Here is a 14,603-nt window from a genome sequence, read left to right on the forward strand (position 1 = left end):
CATCAGGGGGAGGGGTCCCTGGAGAAACTTCATTCCAGAAAGGCTGCATTCTCGTTGGTTGGTCTCTGGGTCATGAGTGTGGGGCTGATGTGTGCACATGCTTGCACACTTGTACACATGTGTGGGGGGCATGGTCTGTAAGATCCCACACCTCCTCTCACCGGTCCCCATGCCTAGGGAAGCACCTGCCAATCACCTTGGCCTTTTCTGAGTCCCGTCCGTGTCCCCAGCAGATGTTCCCTCCAGGAAGCAGGAGGCCCCACTGGCCCCTGTTTTCCCAGGACCAGCTCATGAATCTGAGGGAGATGAGAGCTCCCTGGGTCTCTCTCCCTCCCACTCCTGAGAAACCTGCCTTCTGTTCTTCCCACGTGATGATACGAACACCCTCCTGAGCCCTTGATAGGCACTTTGACATTTAGTTCCCTCTACCTCTGCAGTGTTTATTATTCCGGAGATACAGACGAGGAGACAGAGGTTCAAACAAGGTTGTCAGTTCACCCACACCCTCGTCCAGCAAACAACAGATCTGGAGTTGGGCTCTATTTGCCCAGCCCCCAAGCCCAACCCCTGCTTCCTCTACCCTACCTCGTGGCCCCTCCAGCTGCAGTCCGTCAGCTCTGCTACTCAGCATCTCTCCAGCTCATCCCCTGCCTGCAGCACTTCCTAAGGGGCACTTATCTCCTTACAGTCTTCTAAGCCTGTGCTCAGAGGGATCCTGTGTGTTGTTCGCTTTCTGGTTAATACCTTTCCTGATGCCCCACAGCTTTCGAAGTAAAAACCAAGCTTCTCATCACAGAGACGCATGGTTTTTCCTGCTCTGGCCCTGCCTGTGTTTCCAGCCTGGGTTTCCTCACACCTCCCTTCCCCTGCAGTGCCAAAGGGCTCAGAAGTGCTGGGGGTTCTTCCAACATGCTGTGTACCTCTGACCTCCAGCTCCGGACACTATTGCTCCATTTGACACGATGCCCTGCCCACCCACCTGTTCACCCTCTTCAGAAAAGTCCTCGACTCCTCCTGCTCCCCGTTCTCTTCCCCACACCCCGGCACTGGCTCCCTGACCCTCTGGTCTGAGTAAGGAGTCCTTGTTCTCTTCCACGCTTACTTCTTCCACAGTTCTGCTCATGTTGCTTAGTGTGTATGGATGTGCCTACCGTGGCCTTCAGCCATGAGCTTCTTATAGAAGACATATTGTCTTACTCATCCTGGTATGTCTACTGATTAAACAACAGTTGCGATATAATAGGCAGCCAGGGGTTGAGTGAATGAAGTATAAGCTAGAAGAGGAAGCAAATATACTGAAGAAAAGGCCTTCCAGAAGAACAGTTCTCAAAGTGCGGTTCTGGAGCAGCAGGACCAGAATCACCTGGGAATTGAGGAGAAACGCAAATTCTTAGGCTCCACCCCAGACCTACTGAGTCAGGAATTCTTAGACAGAGCCCAGCAGCTTGCTTTTAACAAGACTTCAGAGGCATCCTGATGGATGTCAGAGCTTGGGACCCAATGTGGTAGAAAGAGAGCCCTAAACCAGTACTGTCTGTGAAAACAGCATTCACCAACACCTTGACTAACTATATGCAGTTCAGTTCAGTTCAGTTGCTCAGTCGTGTCCGACTCTTTGCGACCCCGTGGACTGTCTTTTTGCATGTGTGCACGCTAACTCACTTCAGTTGTGTCCAACTCTTTTTACCCCATGGACTGTAGCCCGCCAGGCTCCTCTGTCCATGGGATTCTCCAGGCAAGAATACTGGAGTGGGTTGCCATGCTCACCTCCAGGGGATCTTCCCAACCCAGGAATCGAACCCAAGTCTCTTATGTCTCTTGAATTGGCAGGCGGGTTCTCTACCACTAGCACCACCTGGGAAGCCCAATAAACCTTTAGGTGTATTATTTATGTCTCACAAGAGCTGCATAAGGTAGGTCTTATTGGATCATCATCATTCCCATTTTACAGTTAAGGAGCGTTAGTGTTGGTTGCTCAGTCATGTCTGACTCTTTGCGACCCCATGGACTGTAGCCCGCCAGGCTCCTCTGTCCATGGAATTCTCCAGGCAGGAATATTGGAGTGGGTAGCCATTCCCTTCTCAAGGGGATCTTCCTTACCCAGGGAACCCGAGTCTCCTTCATTGCAGGCAGAAGGAGACTGGAGTTTTTTAAAAATCCAGTAACTTGCCCAAGGTTTGAAGCAGAGGGCGTGGGAGGGAGCTCTCAGCATGGCTACTGGAGGTGAGATTGCCGGAGGAGCAGGGCCCCAGGGCCCAGGAGCAGCACCTATGAGAGTCCCGGATCTTAAATGAGGCCAGAGTGCTGGTTCCAGCCCTTTCTCCTTGTCTCCTGCCACTTTGGGGGACCCTTTAGCCTCTTCAGACTTCAGTTACATCTGGGAAATTAGGAGATGAAGTTGGGGTTAAAAAGGATCAGTTCACATGCTTAAAAGGTTTAAAACATTACACATAGACATTATTTGCAGGTCTCCTCCCTACATCCCAACACCCACCTTGAGAAAGGCACACAGGTAACCGGCAAGCTTTCCCTTGGGTCCCCTGAGCACTATGACATTCTTCTTGCCCCCTCAAGTGGCCACACTGAGTGCCGCTGGTTAAGTCGAACAAAAAAATGAGGAAAGGCTGCCCCCTGCTGTCGAAGATGAGGAAAGGCTTCACATGGCACCTGCCTGACCCGTCTAAACTCCTTTCACCAAACAAAAACTTCGTGGGCCCTTGAGCTGCTAACAGTGTGACAAAGTTGAGACAATCCCCATGAGAACCAGAGGTGGTTGTGGAACCAAGAAAGGGTGGTGTTCTTTGAAAGTTTAAGTTGGCAGGAGAGTCCCCAGGTCAAAAGGAAACTCTAACTTAGGGAGTAAATTACTGAAATTTAAATACCCAGGGCAATTCTGTGCCTAATTGTTTATTTAAATACAAATTCATAAACCTAGAGACTTGGAACTCTGAATATCCTGGGGATTACTCAGAAATATGTGTTTTTCAGCAGGCTCCTAGGTGACTGGAGATTCATTCAGCAAATTCGGTACCATGAAACAGCGTCTTATATAAACTGTTCTTCTTTGAAAAAAATGACTTTGCAAATGAAGCAAGTATTTTATTTTTTTACAGTGGTAGATTTCAAAATATCACTTAAAGTAGTATTTTGTTTTTCTTTTAAAATTTTATTGTTTTACTTTAACATAAAATTGTTTGAATTTGTATGCAAAAGTAATTACAGGATAAACTCCCAAAGGTGGAACTTCTGGGTGAAAAAGTAAGAACATTTGTATTATTTATGGTGGTGGTGGTATTAGTCACTAAGTCACGTCATAATATTTATAGATAGTTACAAATTGCTCCCATTAAGAGTTGTGTTATTTAGCATGTCAGAGCGTGCTAAGTTGCTTCAGTCGTGTTCAACTCCTTGCGACCCTATAGACTATAGGCCTGCCAGGCTCCTCTGCCCTTGGGATTCTCCAGGCAAAAATACTGGAGTGGATTGGCATGCCCTCCTCCAGGGGATCTTCCCGACCAAGGGATCCTACCCTCGTCTCTTTTGTTTCTTGCATGAGCAGGAGGGTTCTTTTACCATTAGCACCACCTGGGAAGCCCGTTGATAGAATGGTCTTCCACTATTCGTCATCAAATTGGTGAAAACTGACATTTCATTGCCATTTTAGTTTGCATTTATCATTGCAAGATTTTTTTTCCCCTATGGTTAAGCACCATTTGGATCTTTTCTTCTGAACCTTCTCATTTTTATTGCACTGCTGGATTATTTTCTTATTGATTTCTAGAAGTTCATCATCATGAGATCAGCCCTCATGATGAGAATTGCTAATGCTTTCCCCATATTGTCATTTATCTTTGATTCTATGTATTTTCCCCCTGCAAGTTATCATTATGTGGTCAAGTTTGTCTTTTTTGCTTCTAGACATTGAGTCCGAAAGGCCACAAAAGGAAGCGCCATCTAGTGAAATGCGGTCGAGACTACTCAACTGGAGTTTCAGTTTCAAGGTCATCTTGTGCAGGGAAAATCAAATTTCTGGCAAAAGTTTAAAATGCTTCTGCCCTTTAGGGAAAAAGAGGGAGATGACCTTGACTATGATCACGCGCCCAAGCGATTGTATTTAAACATTCCGGAGGCTGTATTCACCCAGTTCTCCGCCTCTGTTTCCCAGAAAGCCCTTTATCGGACCCTGATGTCCGAAGTCCGCCATGAGAAGCGAGGCAGCTGACGACGCACGTGGCTCCCCCCTCACCTCACACTGATTAGAAATACAGCTCTCCCACCACCCCCATCGCACCCTCAAGGTCATCGCAGTGCACTGAGCTGAGCGATAGCTGATTCACGTTGCTGTACAGCAGACACCAAGACAACACTGCCAAGCAATTATCCTCCAATTTAAAAACAAAATGTCTTTAAAGTGAATGCAAAAAAGAAAAGAAATACAGCTCTCAGCTATGACTTTACCCCTGGGAAAGCTCTACCTCTGTGTACCTGGCGGCCTGTTCTCTGGACCACCCTGGAGGTTCAGAGTTGGGCCGAAGGGGCAGAGTCTGGATTCTGCGGGACCCCATTCTCAGATGAAAGGTGTGATCTCTGGGTGCCTGGCGTCAGGGGCAGGCCGGGGATCAAAGGGGCTGCTTCTGTGAGGACAGCCTGCAGAGGGGTGGATACCAGGGAAACCAGCCCTGACACAAAGGCGCACAGCTCGGAGGATCTGAGAAGGTCCCGAAGAAAGGGCTCGAGGTGAGGAGGGAGCCCCCCGGCCTTGTCCGTACCCCTCCCCCTGCCACGCACCCGGAGCGCTGATGTCACCTCCTCGCCCTCCAATGTCCTCAGAGGGGCCACTCTCTGGTGGATCCTCCTAGACTGCCTCTCCGAGGGGCGGGCCCATGGGAGGGGCCGTTTTTGTATAAAGCTGTAACGTTGTGGGGACAGGGGGGCCACGGTGATTCAACCCTATGGGAATCCTTTACAAAAACCTTTCTGCCTGTCCCAGTGCCCACCATCTTTCGCTCTTCTCCTGGGTCACCGGCACAAGGGTAGCTTGGGTTGGAAGGCCTCCACCTTCCCCCACCATTCACCTGTCAAGCCAAAACCACGGAGCAGGACAGGTCTGGATCGGAGCTGAAGCTTCCAGGCAGAAAGGCCAGATGTAAGGAGATGCCTCTGTGGCCTCACGGATGAAGGACTCAGGGAGACCCTTTATCCCACTCCCGCACTCCCCGCTCCCTGCCCAGGGCAAGGTCAAGGGGAAGGTGCGTGGGAGGTGACCCGCTCTATGAAACAAGAGGTCAGCAATATGCCAGCACCCACCCATGGATGCTCATGGGTGTCTGGGACCCTGCCCACCTCCCCAGGCCCACATCCTTGTGATGAACCCTCAGGAAGAATCAAAGCAGGTGCGCAGGGCCCTGTGGATGGACTCTGCCCATGCTCAGTGGCCCCAAGAGTCAAGAGTCAAAAATATTCTTTCGTGCAATATCCATAAAGCACAGGAGAGGACTCCTAGTTCCAGAGTCCACCAGATACCAACCGAGACCCTGTCCACTCTGCCCGCCTCTAATTGCTTTCCTCCTTGCTCCGCTTCACTGTGTGAACACTGAGGTTTTCTTTGGAAAAGGCACCAGGCTCACGGTTGTAGGTAAGACACAACCTGGGTCTTTCCTGGCCCCTCGGAGGGGAGGGTGGGTCCCAGATGTGCGTTGTAGGGTGGCTGTGTTCTGATGTGTTATGACTATCAATTCGGCCCAGGGACCAAACTGACGGTTGTAGGTAAGCCTGGGGTCTCCAACTGGGTTCCGTGAGGGAGCACTCCCTCCCGGGAAATGTGGGAAGCAAGGGATGACCCAGCTCCCAGGGTCCTGGGGCCCTGGAAAGCTCTGGAAGGCTATGCAGGGTGTTTGAAGGGGGCTGGTGTCTTTGGGAGGGAAGAGACCCTTGAACGCCCCAAACTCTCCCCGAATCCTGGCTGTGCTCAGCACAGGAGAGGAGGTTTTGAAGTGAATCCTGGAGGCTTGGCTTTCGAGACATCTACTTTTGGCAGGCAGGGAAGACGACTTGCTGTTGTAGGTAAGCCAGCCAAGAAGGGAGGGCTGGGAACCTGCAGGGAGGGCAGAGTCCAGATGGAGCCTCCGTCTTGGGTGCCTAGGTTAAAGCACGTGTTTATCAGAAAGATCTGAATTCCTGTCTTGTTGAGTTCTTGTCTTGATGAGGACAGCCTCCATCTCCAGTAATTTCATGGGCGGGCTTGGCTAAGCCTGGTTTTCCTACCGAAAGGCAAGTAATCTCAATTAAAAAGGGGTCACCTTGTCCATCGCCTGTATCCTTGGAGGATGCACATCGAAGCCATAGTAGATGGGACAACTTCTGGCCCCGGAGCTGTCAGTCCTGCCATTTTTCTCCTTCACGCAGAAAGGAGATGGACACAGGACAGGCAGGTGGGGAGTCACACAGTATACAGTTGTAAACCCCCTCCACCTCCGGGAGTTAAAGTTCTGCTAAGGAAAGGAACAGGTGAGCTGCAGGCAAACCGAGGGAGGAAGGGTTGGGAGGTGCAGGCGAGTTTCCCTACCAGGCTTTAGGGTTGTGTGACTAATGACAGACTCTATTTCGGCAACGGGACAAAGCTTTCCGTCTTGGGTGAGTACAGGTCTTACCTGGGGATGGTGTGCTGTGAGGCTGGAGTTCTAGAAGTTCCCCTTAGAGAAGGCCGGGACTGAGAACACAGCGGGGAAAAGGCTGAGGGTGAGCGGAGAAGGTGCTAGAACCCCCAGAAGTCCTGGGGGGAAGGTCGTCTCTGGAAAGAAGGGCCCCATGTTACCAGCCACTCTGGGCTTTGCCACACTCGCGTTGTTCTGTGGAGCAGCCGGGCACAGCACTTTGGACGAGGGACCCGGCTCACCGTCCTGGGTAAGATGCAGGACCCGGGAGGTAGGGTCACTGTCTCTGGGACCTGAGTGTCTGTCTCTCCTCCCTGTCCTGATGGAAGGGGGTCGACTAAACTCTGATCCCCGTGGGGCTTCCGAGGAGCTGGGTCTGCCATCTCTTTATTTTTTTTTTAATATTAATTTTATTTATTTGTGGCTGTGCTGGGTCTTTGTGGCTAAGCGGGCTTTTCTCTAGTTACGGACAGCAGGGGCTACTCTCTAGCTGTGGTGCGCGGGTTTCTCATTGTGGGGGCTTCTCTCCTTGTGGAGCCCCGGCTCTAGGCATTTGGGCTCAGCAGTTGTGGCACATGGGTTTAGTTGCCCCACAGTATAGGGAGGAATCAAACTTACGTCCCCTGCATTGGCAGGCAGACTCTTAACCCCTGGATCCAGGGAAGCCCCCTGCCCTCGCTTTAGAGGCAGCTTGGTTGATGCCTGTGTTTCTCCTCTGAGTCTTCTGCCCGCAAGCTCCTCACACTTCTAAGCTCACCCCTCCTTCTTACATGCAGGGATCAGCTCCTCCGAAGTTTCTCCCTCTTTCCCCCTTTCCCCAGAGTGTGCCTAGGCCTTTCTCCTAGAGGCATCCCTTTAGTCCAGCGCCATGCACCCAGGCAGGAAAAAAAATGGCCATTCCCACTCTCGAGGAGCTAAGACTTTTGCCCTGCCTGAGGTTTCTGGGGGTTTTGCCACAGCCGCCTGCAGCTGTGGGCGTATAATTCGCCCCTCCACTTTGGCATCGGCACCAGGCTCACTGTGACAGGTATCGGGCGGGAAGCAGGGTGCGAGGGCGTGGGGGGTCAGACGCACCTTCCCCTCCCGAGGGAGCATCTCCAGCTTGCGTCTGATGCGACTCCTCGGCACAGGGCTCTGAGGAGCTCTGCTTTGTCTCCAGCCTTGTCTCGCTCTTCTTCTCGTTCTCCAGGACTCCTCTGGTCGCTCCTGTTTGGGCAGGTGTGCTGTTTGGCTTCCCCTTTCTTATCTGATCGTCTCCATTCCCACCCCCATTCTAACTCTGATCCTGCACTGTTGACCCCCTTTTGGCGAATAGCTCTGTCTTCTCTGTTAAAACCTACCCCAGCACCTCCCTGGAGGGGCTCAGAATCCTGTGCTTGCTTTCCTTGTCCTTTGTCTGCCCTTCATCCTTTCTCTGTCTCCAGCAGTCTCCAAGAGCCATGTGAGCTGGTTTAAGAGACCAGGAGGCAGTGGGGAGCAGCTTGGTGAGACTGAGTTGGTCTGAGGGGGGCTCCTGAGCTCTGAGGGCAGAGGTCCAGGTCAGCATCACTTGAGCTTGCAGGAGTGTCCCTGGGGAGCACTATGCTTGGTGGGGGTCAGAGGAGGTAAGTCTGAACAAGCTGTTAACAACTGGAAACTTACACCCTTTTAGCAAGAGATAAGGTAGAAGGAGGAGAAATAGGTTGGAGGCCCCACTGTGTCAAACCTCAGGATCTGTGCTGAGATAATGGAGTCAGTGGCTCATGATTAAACACTAACCCACCATCACCATCCTCGGGAGGAAGCGGGCAAGGGTGAGGTGGGTCTGGGCTGGAGTTGTAGACACGGCCAGAGCAATGGGCCACCGAGCTCCTACCAGACTGGTCAGCTGGAGCAGGCTTTGCCCTGCAGATGGGAGCACGTGCCAGGGAGCGTGATGGAAATTGGAAAGTACAGGTCATCGGGATTCAAAATGCATGAGTTCTGAGGGAAGGGGGCTCTTGTGCAATTTGCAAAGTGACCTAAACTGTCTCAGGCCCTCTGAGATGTAAATATAAAACAGAGATGACAAGGGTGGTCTCTTGGAGTTCTAAGATTGTAAGGGACTAAATCCTTATGGCAGGAGGAGAAGGGGATGACAGAGGATGAGATGGTTGGATGGCGTCACTGACTAAATGGACATCAGTCTGAGCAAAGTCTGGGAGATAGTGAAGGACAGGGAAGCCTGGCGTGCTGCAGTCTGTGGGGTCACAAAGAGTCGGACACGACTGAACAGCAACAACAAGTCGTGTGCAAATCCTCTGTAGAAGACTCAGAGGATGCCGCCATCCCTTGCATTCCTGTTTATCCTCACTGTGTCACAGACTGTCTTTTTCCAAACCGGGACTCGATTTTCTCAATAGAAACATTCCCTGAACTTGGATAAGATAGAGATATCTGGGTTTGCCACATTTCTGCTCCACAAACTCGCTCCCAGAACAGAGCTAAACAGAGGTCTCAGTGCATTTTGGCAACACGGAGGGTGCTTGAAAGGTGGATGTGGTTTTACTTTACCCCTCCACGTCCTCACACGAGGGCCTGCCTTCCAACAATTTCAGAAATTCTCTCCCATCTGTCAGGCATGAGAAAGGGTCTGGAACCCTCTGATGAAGTGGGCTTCGGACTTGGGTTTGTTCATTTCAACGCTTTTGCTGCTTTGAATATAATGCGTGACTGGAAATAGGATTCCAAAGTCGGTAGGGAGGTTTGGAAATAAGAAATAAGATAGGGTTCAACCTCAGAACAGTGTCTTTCATGGGGTTCCAGCCATCCTGGAAACTCCCACACACCCCAGCACCCATGTAGGAGTCAGTTTGAAACATCAGAGAGGATAATAGCCAAAGGCACATAGGCTTCACAAAGCAGGTTACACATAAAATCAAAACAAAAGGTGGGTTCAGTATAATACAGAGAAAAGCATATGTCAGATACTGGAAAAGTATCTTTTCTAGGGAAGAATATGCACACGTGCTAAGTCACTTCAGTCGTGTCCGACTCTCAGCAGCCCTATGGACTGTAGCCTGCCAGGCTCCTCTATCCATGAAACTCTCCAGGCAAGAATACTGGAGTGGGTTGCCATTTCCTCCTCCAGGGGATCTTGCCCACTCAGGGATCGATCCACGTCTCTTATGTCTCCTGCATTGGCAGGCAGGATCTTTACCACTGAGCCACCTGGAAAATCCTAGGGAAGAAAGGCTAATTCTAATTAATATGTGTTATCGCTCAAGCAAGTAAACACATACACCCTGCAGAAACAGAAAAATAATTATTAGACACAGTCTAGTTTCCAGGTCATGTTCTTTGGAGGAATCTTCTGCCTCAAAATTCAGGCTTATTTCAGTTCAGTTCAGTTCAGTTGCTCAGTCGTGTCCGACTCTTTGCGACCCCATGAATCACAGCACGCCAGGCCTCCCTGTCCATCACCAACTCCCGGAGTTTTTACCAAAATACATATCCATTGAGTCAGTGATTACATCCAGCCATCTCATCCTCTGCCGTCCCCTTCTCCTCCTGCCCCCAATCCCTCCCAGCATCAGGGTCTTTTCCAGTGAGTCAACTCTTTGCATGAGGTGGCCAAAATATTGGAGTTTTAGCTTCAAGATTGGTCCTTCCAATGAACACCCAGGATTGATCTCCTTTAGAATGGACTGGTTGGATCTCCTTGCAGTCCCAGGGACTCTCAAGAGTCTTCTCCAGCACCACAGTTCAAAAGCATCGATTCTTCGGCGATCAGCTTTCTTCACAGTCCAACTCTCACATCCATACATGACCCCTGGAAAAACCATAGCCTTGACTAGACGGACCTTTGTTGGCAAAGTAATGTCTCTGCTTTTTAATATACTATCTAGGTTGGTCATAACTTCCTTCCAAGGAGTAAGCATGGTGGTGACCCCTAAACAAACAGAACCTCCTGCTACATAATTTTATGATGATGCTATGGCCCCTTTCCTTGCTTCCCTCAGTTCACACACACTCAGCCCCTTCCACGCCAACCAGCTCTCAGACCAGCCCTTGCCCCCACTCCTGTCCTTCCAGATGATCTGAGCCAGGTCCACCCGCCCAAGGTGGCTGTGTTCGAACCCTCGGAAGCAGAGATCTCCCAGACCCAGAAGGCCACGCTCGTGTGCCTGGCCACGGGCTTCTACCCCGACCACGTGGAGCTGACCTGGTGGGTGAACAGGAAGCAGGTCACCACTGGGGTCAGCACGGACCCTGAGCCCTACAGGGAGGACCCCACGCGGGATGACTCCAGATACTGTCTGAGCAGCCGGCTGAGGGTGACCGCCGCCTTCTGGCACAACCCCCGCAACCACTTCCGCTGCCAAGTCCAGTTCCACGGGCTCACCGACCAGGACAAGTGGGAGGAGGAGGACAGGGCCAAGCCCGTCACCCAGAACATCAGCGCCGAGGCCTGGGGCAGAGCAGGTGAGCCGGCCGGGAGGGAGTCAGAGCCGACAGGGGAGAGATCTGGGGAGAGGAGCGGGAAGGCTGGACAGAGAGGCAAGGGTGGGTGGGGGCCCAGCAAGAGGGTGGACAGGGCACCTCCTCGGGCTAACTCCTCCCCCGGATCCTCAGCCCAACTCAGCTGTGCGGGTGGGTCCCCTCCCTGCCCGCCTGCAGAGCTCAGGGTCCCAGTGGTGGGTCCCCATCCCCTTCAGTGCTGCCTCCTTCTGTGACCCTGAGGATGCTGTGGCCACGTTGGCACAGGCAGTGCTGGGACTCTGATCAGAGGCTGCTCTGAGCCTGGGGGTCAGTGCTGACTAAAAGCTAGCTCAGTAGGTCTTTTTCATTTATTTGTTTTGTTTTAAGCATCTCAAAATACCAACATATTTCTTATTGCCTAGTTTTAATGTATCAGGAATCTGGGCATAGCTTAGCTGGCTCGTTTATTTCAAGATGCTACAATCAGATGTCAGCCAAAGCTGGAGTCTTATCTGAAGGCTCAGCTGGGGCAGGATCCACCTCCACGTTCATGTGGTTGTTGCCAAGATTTAGCATCTTGCCTGCTATTGGACTGAGGAAGGCTGGCTTAGCTGTGACCCTGCTTTAGAAGATGCAGGCTCTCATCCATTTCCCTTCCCCTTTTTTCTTTCAGACTGTGGCGTCACCTCCGGTAAGTGGCCTTTTCCTCCTAAGTCCCCATCTCCTATTATCTTTGCTTTGGAATCAGAGAATTCCGAACCCTTGGACCCTGGTGGGGGCTATGAGGGAAGGAGGCCACAGATGACCAACTCACAGGTACCTACCTGCTCTCCCTTCCTGCCAACAGCGTCTTATCAGCAAGGGGTCCTGTCTGCCACCCTCCTCTATGAGATCCTGCTGGGGAAGGCCACCCTGTACGCTGTGCTGGTCAGCACCCTGGTGCTGATGGCCATGGTAAGGAGGGGGCCAGGATGGGGCAGGCAGGTTGGAGGTGACACTTGAAATGCAGCAACACAGACCTAGGAATGTAGAGACCCCACCAGGACCACAGGTGGGCAGAGAGGAAGAAGGGGTTCACCCGCATGCCTCAGAAGACACCTTGCACCTCTGTGATCACACTGGAAGAGCCGGCTGGGAAGGAGGAACTGGGGTCACCAGAAAACCCAATGGATGGATGTTGGGAGGAGACCTGCATTTGTCTTGTCAGTGGGACACCCTACTTCCTCTTGCTCCCCAGCACTCCTGGCTCCTTGTAACCCTCACACCTTCTCATCCTCAGGTCAAGAGAAAAGATTCCTGAGGCCAGCTTAGAAGTACAGGAGCTTCCAGCCTGTACTGCCCTGATGTGAATTCTGCTTTTCCCATTCCTACCCAGTGCTTCTGAAGAGCTGCCCTCATCTCTGGACTCAGCCCAGCGTCCACCCCCATGTGCAGGTGCCCCAAACTCTCAGGACCAGGATCTCCCTAACCCAGGGGAGACCCGAGGGGGGCTGAACTTACTGAACCAATAAAAATGGCCTGTTCTGGCTTGACTCTGCCTTGTGAGTATGTAGATATCTCTTCTGTCCATCTCTGAAGTCCCATGTGACTCCAGTCAGGGTGCAAACAGGAGGTCTCCAGGGAGAGTCCCCTGCAGTCCCTTCAGGTGGGAGGTGGGAGGGACCCAGCCTGTGACTGGCACTGCTCCTCCTTGTCAGGGAAACTTAAGGACGTGTGAAAGAGGGTGACTGGTGAAGAGACAGGCTTACTCTGGAGCAGTCTAGAAAAATGCTGCTGTTAACTCTAGGCATTTTCTGTCCTGCTTAATCAAAGGTGCTCTGAGGAAGAGCTGAGCCACACAGGTGTATCTACCTGCTGAGCGGCCATGACCTCATGATCAACAAAGCTCAAAGTCATTTGTGTCAGCTATGCAGCCTCCCCGAGGGCACTCACCACTCAGCTTCCTTCACCACCAAGGAGTGTTTCCAGGAGAGAAGAAAAGTCACTGACTTGGGACTCTGTTCTCAGTAGCAAATGTGTCTTCTAGTTTAAGTTATAAAGCCAGTTATAAATTTCACTCAAGTGAATTAAGTAGATGTGAAAATGTACCCTGATGAGTCCTCGGAGGGTGGAAAATAAAGTTCCCTAAAACCAAGGATCAGCCCTCTTGCTGTTTCTAGAAATCCTTCCAAAGCTCTTTATTGTCACATGGTCACCATGGTGACTTGACCCAAAGCCCTCAGAATGGCATGAAAGAACCACCGTTGTTCTCTGTCTCTCTGTCTACACTCGCCCCCACTCCTGTCACCCCGAACCCCCTGAGCCACTGGCTTGCAGTCATCTTGCACTCCTGTACCTGGAATGATATATATGTAGGCTCCTACTGATCCCTGAAGATTTACCAGTGATATCTTGCCCTATAAGAAGCTTCTATCCCTCTTACACCACCCCCATGATGTTGGATGAAATGCACCATGCATTTGGCTACCACAATGCCCTGTGCCCACCTCCTTCCTACCACTGACCACACTTGATGTGAAAGGTACGTTGCTGAATCACGCAAAGACGCTGGGATCCTTGGCCTCCGGAGGAGAAGAATTCAATCCGGGGCCAGAGACGAGGCTTGATAGCTCAGAGCTTTTGTGTAATAAAGTTTTATTAAAGTATAAAGAGATAGAGAAAGCTTCTGACATAAACATCAGAAGGGGGTAGAAAGAATACCTGCTTGCTAGTGTTAGCAATGGAGTTGTATACTCTTCAATGAATCCAAAGAATGTCTGGAGGTTGTAAAGACCAGACCTACTCCCATAATTTGCATTTTAAAATAACAGGATTAGCTAGAAGGTTTAATCCAGAGACTGTTCTCAAGCAGGATACATAATCCTAAGGAATATAGAGGAAAAAAATGTTTGTCCTTTCTTCCTCCTTGAGAATTCCAGACCCTCTCTCCTTGGGGACCCCTAGACTTCTTATCAACCTGCCTAGGAAATGACTCTCTCAGATGGAAACTACCCCTTTTCTTGTCTCTACTTGGAGGTCACTCCATGATGGCAAAGTTGTGTTTTATTACAGTAGCCTTGGGATGTGGCATAGTACCTAGTTCAGTGTGTGTGTGTGAGTTGCTCAGTCTTTGCAACCCCATGGACTGCCACCTTCCAGGCTCCTCTGTCCATGGGGTTTTCCAGACAAGAATACTGGAGTGGCTTGCCATTACCGTTCCCAGGGGATCTTCCTGACCCAGGGATGGAACCCAGGTCTCCTGCATTGCAGGCAGATTCTTTACCATCTGATCCACATGGGAAGCCCACGTTCAGTGTACGCATCCATTAAATTATCTTGGAATCAATGAAAGAATCAGTGAGTTCAACCACAGTGACCCAGTTCAGGAGCAGATATCGCCCTAAGGCCTGCCTGAAACAGACAGCAACCCGCCCCTCCCAGCCCCGCAGCACACAGCCTTCTCTATGGCAACACATGCGTGCATTCTAACAGGGTCTCTCGTATACAACCACATGCATGTACACACGTCTC

The 14,603-nt window shown here is 51.2% G+C and overlaps 1 gene segment (V, D, J or C); it reads left to right on the top strand.

Moving 5' to 3' along the window:
- The first annotated feature begins 5,684 nt into the window (after positions 1-5,684).
- On the top strand, positions 5,685-12,630 carry LOC129552722 (T cell receptor beta constant 2-like). The segment is given in 5 exon segments: positions 5,685-5,766; positions 10,707-11,096; positions 11,767-11,784; positions 11,941-12,047; positions 12,373-12,630. Coding segments are annotated over 5 exon segments (585 nt in total).
- Positions 12,631-14,603: the final 1,973 nt, after the last annotated feature.

This window comes from Moschus berezovskii, chromosome 3, assembly GCF_049115385.1.
Source record: "Moschus berezovskii isolate FMDL1 chromosome 3, NW_MosBer_1.0, whole genome shotgun sequence".
Lineage (NCBI taxonomy): Eukaryota > Metazoa > Chordata > Mammalia > Artiodactyla > Moschidae > Moschus > Moschus berezovskii.